General features: G+C 36.1%; 1 protein-coding gene across 1 annotated transcript; it reads right to left on the minus strand.

Annotated features, from left to right (window-relative positions):
• Window positions 1-2,215: 2,215 nt before the first annotated feature.
• On the minus strand, window positions 2,216-5,428 carry LOC110691548 (protein FATTY ACID EXPORT 7-like). Its single transcript, XM_021868485.1, has 2 exons — window positions 5,217-5,428; window positions 2,216-2,802 (listed from the first exon to the last, which is right to left on the minus strand). The coding sequence occupies exon 2, from the start codon at window positions 2,772-2,774 to the stop codon at window positions 2,445-2,447; it is 330 nt and encodes a 109-aa protein (XP_021724177.1). The 5' UTR covers window positions 2,775-2,802; window positions 5,217-5,428; the 3' UTR covers window positions 2,216-2,444.
• Between the last annotated feature and the right edge of the window lie 2,897 nt (window positions 5,429-8,325).

The raw sequence follows: 8,325 nt of genomic DNA on the forward strand, positions 1-8,325 counted from the left end.
CAAAGCTCTACTTAACAGATTTATATAATCATATAACTAATATATAAAGCTAAACTTTTAGCCAAGCGACGAGACAACGACATTTGGCATTCTAACTTTTCTCCAAGTGTCGCGCCACGTATGATAGAGTTAAACAGAATTCAATTTGTAGGATAAAAAAGTTCGTTAAGAATTCTATTTTCAATCAAATTTGGATATAATTTTAGGATAAAATTGTTAATTTAGAGTTTTATTTTCGATAAAGTACCAATATTTACAAATTAAATTATAATTTTATTCAAAAAATAATTACATTATAACTCTCATAAATTATCATATAATTTTATTTTTTGTATCATAATATTTTTTTTGAAGCAAAGAAATTAGTTCAAAATGTACCACATCTATTATTTATAATATATTCTAATCAATTAAAATAACAATACTTCAAAATCTAATATAATTTTATTACTGTGTGAAAACCTACCTATCAATCGGCTCGGATCACGAGTCATTTCGAATAGAGTCATCATTTCAAGTTACAGGTCAAGAAATATTTTCACCAATATTATTATTATTTGTAGTCATTACATGCCTACTATATAGTTTAAATTGTCACAAAATTAAAACACATAATTTCCTAACTAATTTGTATCAACGATATGTTTTAAAATTTGACATATAAATTAAAAATTAATTTTAAAATTTAATAAACAACCCGGACATCACACGGGCACAAAACTAGTTTATGTTTAAAGCAACTGCATTGACGCGCCACAGGCTGAGCAAGACCTGACTTTTTATGGTATAGAATTAAGAATTTACCAAGTCAGCATGTTTAAATCATGAGTTTGTGGAGACTTTCATGGGATCTTCACTCTGCATGGGGCGTGTATTAACTATTTTTCGATTTTAAATTTGGAGAAACCTAGTCATGTAAATACAAGATGAAGGAAAATGAGGAAATCCAAATTGATATCCTATATCAACGAGGAGCGTTGATATAGGGGCGGCGTTGTCATTTCACTCATTAAACGAAGGCCAAAATTGGAACAGAAAAGAAAACCCCTTGAAACCCGTTATATGCTTACGGTTTTTGATAGATGTGGGGTCTTTACCTTCTTCCAAACCTTAGATTGTCTTCATCTTTGTCATGAGAGAGAAACAAAAAAGCAAGCTCACATAGTACATGAAAATGGCGAAATCGAAAAGCATGAACAACTTCAATGGAGAAGGAAGCAAACCTTGCCTCTAAGGGTTAACCATGCCCCAATTTCTCTTATTTTTCTAGGGTTTTCGTTTAATTCCACGGCGAAGCCGTCGGAAATTTGTCGCCGGAAAGGTGAAAGAGGGTGAATGAGATAGGGGACAGCAAGTTACTAGAAATTTCAAGCATGGAGCCATGGCAATTGGTGGTTTCGACTCTTCATTTCTTTCGGATCGGGAGTTGCAAAATTCCAGTTTGTGTACTACTGTTTGGGTAGCCTTGAACACCATACCTAAAATTCAAGGAACCACGTGCATAAATTCAGCTCAGATGAATCGATTTGGAGCAAGATCGACCTGGAATTGCGCCATTGATGTTGTTCTAATGTAACTTCTCTCTGTATTGTGGTTTCTCTCTCTAAAAGGGGTTTTTTTCAAAACGGGCTCATAAAAGGAGATAAAACGGTATCCTATTCCTAGTCAGCCTTAGTAGTACAAATACTATATTTTACTAAAAGTAAGTCTAATAATTGCGGAAATGCCACTATATCAACGTAGGATATCAATGGGGTCTGGCTCGAAGGAAAATATGTTGAAGCAAGTATCAATGTTGGTTCTCCTGTAGTTAGTTAAAACCGGAAAGTCAAATCATGCAGAAAAATAACTTCAAAGTAATTAAAAACAGTAAAGAAGATAAAAACGATTAAACAGCTTAACTATACAAGTGAGCTAACCCATGCCAGTCCACGCAGTTAGTCTATTCGTGCTTGTTCAAGCTCTCAGGAATCTTGCTAGGCTGATCGATAGCTTAGCAAAACTTGACACAGATATTGGTATATATAGATCTATCAATTTACAGATCGCAAAGGGCTGTTTTTCCTGTCTCACACAAATTAACATTTAGCTATTAAGCTATCATTTTTAGTAAAGTACAATTCTACTAGGGCAGATGCTTCCTGCTAAGATCTTCCAGTCTCCCATGTTGGCCATGTATTGAAGTTAAGAGTACTGCCAAGTGCCAACCATGAAATTGACTAGTTTGTGCTATAAAATGGCTTCACTGTGATTAACGGAGTATAAAATTGTTATTCATGTTCAGACAAACATGAACTTAAACAACAATTCATAATTCATACTAATACCTCACCTTTCTCAACTCCAACAAACATTATCAGACAACAACAGTACCAGACAACAAATTGTTCACTAAAGTTTCAGCCTAGACAATACCATGATGCTTCCAGGTGCCCTATCACCGTCTAGTTTTGACTTCGAATGATTCCATGTAGGTAACCACCAGTCATTCCAAGTGAAAGAAGAGCAACAACTCCAGCAGGAAATACCTTCCTCGTTTTCTGAAAACGATAACCCATTGATCCAAGCAACATTGTAGAGACCCCAAGCCCAAGTGATGAGGCAAAAGCTGGATTATTTGGGAGTTCTGTGTAAACATAGTACAGTAAAGCAGATGATGCTCCACCAGCACCAAGGGACATAAGGCTACCTCTCTTCATATAACCCATAACCCCGCCTACTCCAACTAGGGCAGCATAGCCCAGAGTGAGTTTTTGGGATGTTGACAAGTCCATTATCTTCCTTCGTTAATAATAGAGCAATCTGCAATGACCAATTGGCACAAGTAAATTGATCAGTTCCCCCATGTCAACCTTTGATGATAGGAAAAGGGCTTAAGTTGAGACTTTATTGTGTTGGAACTATTCGGAGAAATTGTGAACATCATAAAAACACTAACTGAAGCATAGATTTTCTGAGGCTATTTATCACATGATTTTATGTCATAATTAGCATATTATGGCAAAGTGCAACTCTAAGCATGATCACAAAATTATTACGTGTATGATCACAAAAGTGAAAGCAACTCTAAGCATGGACAAAGTTTGAAGATAGGGACTGCAGAAGCTCAGCTAAACTCAAAGGCCAACCCAAAAATGAAATTTTTTTTAAAAAAAAAAAAAAAAAAAAACGGTGTCGAGTAACAGAAACTATCTCCACTCTTTTCACTCTCTATTTTGTTTTATTTTATTTTTTATCAGTCTTCAATCCTCCGTGACACTCTACATAATTCCATATCCTTAACATCATCATCTGAACAACCTCAATGGTTGAGTCTCAGCAAAATAGGCAATATGCCACTACATAAAGTCTATATATTTGGAAATTGATCTTCAAATTATGAACCCCCGTAAAAATAGCAGAATAATAACAAAATAATAGAGTATTACTGTATTAGAATAGAATATCATTGTTCAAGGCTCACTTTATTTTATTTTATTTTTAATCTTTTATTTATTTATTTTTTATACGGTAAGATACGGGGTCCCCCACACTATCACAGGAAAGGGAAGATGTAGATCGAACCCCCAACCACTTGGGGGGGAGATGGAGGGACTAAACATCCCTCCATTTCCTATGTCCTCTTAAAGCTCAATTTATATGGAGACTATGTCAATCAAAGTTGTGAAAACCTCAAACATGGAACATGATTTGGATTCCCTCCAACGGTGAGTCTAATCTCAATTGAGCCTTTTATCCTGAGAACCTCTTTGAGACTACCATTTAAGGTAGTAACGTTTTCATTGTATCTGTGAATCAGCCCAGAGACCATAGCACAAAGCCAAAGGGAATTTAGGAAATCAATAATTTGTAAAAGCGGATTGATATTGATTCATATTGGACACGGAGTAATAATGAGAGGGAGGGTAATCAATAAAAAGACGGAAGTTGGTCTACAACTTTAGAGTTGGATATGGATGCTAATTTAAAAGGAGAGTTGTTGTAAATTACTTTTATCTTAAGGATAGGTATATCTTCCCTTCCTGGATCGTGATCCGCATATCACCTCTTAAGAAAGTTCAAATATGCATTAAAAATTGCCACCCATTATCCAAGTAGCTGACTTTGTTTTACACTGATAGGATTAACATAAGAAAGTTGAAAGATATCCATTTTTCCTTTGTCTCTTAGGGCAATTAGAAGATGGAAGCAATGAATAAGGTTAAAAGGAAATATAATAAAGAGAAGGAAACAAAGTAGAGATGCAGGTTGAGGGAGGAGAAAGTGTTGGGAAATTATTACCTTCCAAATGTAGGTAATAGTTCACCACCAACCCCCTCCTCCCCCGCCCCCCCTCTTTCGGTCTTTCCCTCCCCTTGTATCAACCCTGAAATGAGGATAATGATTCCACATCCCTCCTTCCACCTCTAACCACCACTACATCAACCAATGATTCAATTGGGTTATCTTGGACGCCATCACTCTCTAATTTATGCACTCCATTCTAAACAAGACCTTCCTTTGACCTTTCAACATGAAAATTGTCATTGACTCCCAATTTCGAAAATCTCATATTGGCCCTCGCCTACAAGGCTACAAGTCCTACAACTACAAGTACATTGAACATCTATATCATCTAGGTTCAAGTTTCCACACCCAACTCAACTAAAAGTTGGAAATGGTATTAATCTGGGATAAGGGGCTAGGAATATTAGGTTTTTGACAATAAGATCATGATCAAGCTAAAAGTAAATATTTATGTGAGAAATTTTGATCTTTTATTCTTTTGGCCTAACCCATAAGGGAAAGTGTAATTTCCAAACACCAAATCCCCAAGATTTAGTACCCTCAATGATAATTAATTACAGATATCTTACAATTCCACTATAATTAGAACCAAATTAACCCCAATCCAAAATTTAGGGGAAATTTAATTTCAAATTTGCAAGGCCATAATTTTAGTGCCACGACTTTTTCAGAAAGCATACAACAATAAATTCTAGTCTAGCAAGTAGCAACTAATTGCTTGACGATAAACAAAGATTAAACAAAACGATTCAAACCCAGAAATCCAAATGTTTCAATATTCTGGGATCATTAAAGATATTAAGCAAATTTAATGCAAATTAAATGAAATAAATGACAAAAACCCAGTTCACCAAATCAGAAAAGGTTAAATTAAATAAGGGAAATCTAAATATCAAATATCGGAAAAAATAGATGGGAGAAATACTTACTTGTTGAAATGGCGTTTGGTAGAGTTGCTGTATTAGTCTGTTTAGTGAAACTGACGAAGGAAATATTCAAGTTTGCACCTTTTTTTTTTGGAGGAGATTCTAGTTTCTTGCATTTGCAAATCAAAGTGGCAATTTGGTAATTAATTATAATCCCAAAACTATAGCTGAACTATATAATTTTTTTTTTCCAATATTAATTCTAAATAGGTTTCATCTTAAAGCACGTGATAATATCTTAATTTACTCTGTATATAGTGTTATACTCTTTCATATCTCATCTGTATATAGTGTTAAAAAAAAACACAAATTTGAGATTCAATCCGATGTAATTTTTAAGACTGCTCATAGTTTCTCTCTTTCTCTCACTATTTTGCTTCCTCTTTCTCACTATATTGTCAACAAATGAGCCACTAAAGGACTTTAGTTGCCCATACAAATCCACAACAAATGTAAGTAATGTTAGCATTCTGCAGAACTACTAGGTGCCTAATGTTCGAATTATTTTTAAGGACGACTGTATTCCTAAACAGGATTGTCCTTCGGTGGTTTCTGATTTGTTACCGGTGCTTGGGATGCGTCTCTGGTTAGGCAACTTTTCCCTAATTCTGTAGCTTCGGCAATTCTTGGTTTGGAACGTTCGTTACAGAAGATTGACAACTTTGTTTACTGAAAATATACCCGAGATGGATCCTTCTCTACCAAATTTGCCTACACCAATTTACTTTCTTAGTTTCTTCCCCCGCCTTGCACTTCAATTTTGCCTTCATGGTGGAAAAGGTTATGGGGTTTACCTGTGCTTCCAAAATGGAAAATGCTAGCTTGGAAAGTATTACATAATGCTCTTCCTACGGCGGAGTTATTGGTGCATAAGGGCATTCCCATTGATTCGGTTTGTGTGTTGTGTCATGTTTCCTTTGAGTTGGTGGAACACTTATTTCGGGATTGTTCTTTCTCCCGTCGTATGTGGGATTCGCCTCCCATGCCTGACGTTCTTCTTCCTTTTCATGACTGGTTCTCGGTCTGCGTTAGATCGCTTCTTCGGGATCTGTTGGGCTATCTGGCTAATCCGGAATAAAGTGAGGTTTCGATCGGCAGTCTATTCTCCTAGGTCTGTTTTGGAGCTTGCCTCTGATTGGTGTGACAGAAGTAGAAAGGCCAGTGAATTATCAGATTGTTCTGATGGTATTCCCCCTGGGTTCTCTTGACCTTCTGTGGGTCAAGTTTTCGAGGTAGTCTTCAAGCGACCTGTGATATTGTTATGTTTTTTTATGGTGCCTGGGATCGAGAGAATCATAGTGCATGTCAGGATGGTGTTTTTGGGATCCCTATTGTACCCAGTAATTTGTAGGGGGTGGTGCCCGGGCTTGTATGGCCCCTATAAAATTTTAGAATAAATAATATACTTGTTATACATTTAGTTGTACTTAACTAGATATATTGATGGTTAATGAAATATATTATGAAGCTTGTCTTAATAAAACTAGGCATATATGCAAGGAGAACATAGGAAGTGTTTGTATATTATCATCAAAATTGATATGTATGTTGTTATTTTGATAATTGTGATATGAAGGAATGTAGGATATCTCATAGAAAATTTTCTAACAAATATATACTTACCTCCGTTTTTTTATTAATTGACACATATTCTTTTTTAGAAAGTTTTTTCTTTTAATTAACACATTTCCTTTTTTGGTAAGTTGATTCAATGATTTTTTTTTTCTTACAATTAAAGTGTTAGTCGGCCCTATAGCTTTCAAATCCTGGCTTCTTCGCCCCTGCTCATATGTTACCTATGGATATGAACTCCAAGAATGAAATTCATGGAAATGATCTCTCTTTTGGTTTCAAATAAAATTACTTAGTGGGACCCCCCTAATAACAAGATCATAAGATGACCACAAACCCATGTGATTTATAGAGTTACTGAATAGAATTATTAATTTCTCACAACTGAAAACTGAAATTATTAAAAAGTAAAAGTTATGCTATTAAGGAGTTAACACAATTCAATAGAAATTTATTGGGCTAGGGTTTCAAAGGTGGGGAGGGGTAGTTGAGGGCTTTTGCGGCGGGAGAAGAGTTTTTTTAGGGGTTTTTTGGGGAAGGGGGGTTACAAGATGGAGTTAATGGTGGTTTAGGGGTGGCGCAGTGGGTAGAGGGAGTGCCGTCATTGGTGCAAGAGATGGGGGGTTCAGGCACAGTGGGAGGGGAGGGAGGGGAGGGGAGGGGCGGGGGCAGAGGGCGGGGAAGGTGGCTGGTGGTGGTGGGTTTTGTTTATTTTTAAATTAATTTGTTTTATTTAGTTAGTTAAGGAGTTAACCACACAATTAGGTCCTAATTTCTCACTTTTTTCACCGTTTTGGTACTCTAATTTTTATAATTTTTCACCGTTTGGGTACTGAATCCCAAATGTTGGCCAAACTAATTAAATACAAGTTAAAAAGATAGTCCCTCGGGGTAAAAATAGAGGGCCTTGGATTAAATTAATTGATGTATAACTCAGCATAAATTTCTAGCAATTATTATTATTATTATTTTTGTTTATTTTTTTTTTTTTATTTTTTTTTTTAAGAGAAGAAACAGGCAGCAGCATTTTATTCAACACTCACAAATTACAGAGTATCAATCTCCGCCCCAAAAAGACTTGTTCAATTTCATTACATGGTTCAAGCTTAGCACTAAGATGAGTTACTGCATTCCCATTTCTTCTAATATGGGCACAAGAAAAAGACTCAAAGCTTTTGCCTTCATTCTGGATGTCGTCAATAACTAAATCAAGGGGAGACCTCCCTTCACGGATGTGTTAAACAATTTAACCACAGCAACCGAGTCACATTCAAGCTCCACACATCGGTATCCAAAGAGATGTTGACCTTGCAGCCATTGCTTCTACTGTCTTTACCGAATCAATCCCAGCTTCTCTGCGAATAGCTACAGCACACAGCTTCCCTTCATCATATCTCAAAACAGCACCAAGTCCCACCTTATTATTAGCCAACATTGTCGCATCAGAGTTCACCCCAATCGCCAGCTACTCCTCGAGGATGCCCCTGTCTAAACCCACCTCCACTAGTAGACTCCCTGTACTTATAGTCCTCCACCAATC

Source organism: Chenopodium quinoa, unplaced genomic scaffold (genome assembly GCF_001683475.1).
Source record: "Chenopodium quinoa cultivar QQ74 unplaced genomic scaffold, ASM168347v1, whole genome shotgun sequence".
In the NCBI taxonomy this organism is placed as follows: Eukaryota; Viridiplantae; Streptophyta; class Magnoliopsida; order Caryophyllales; family Amaranthaceae; genus Chenopodium; species Chenopodium quinoa.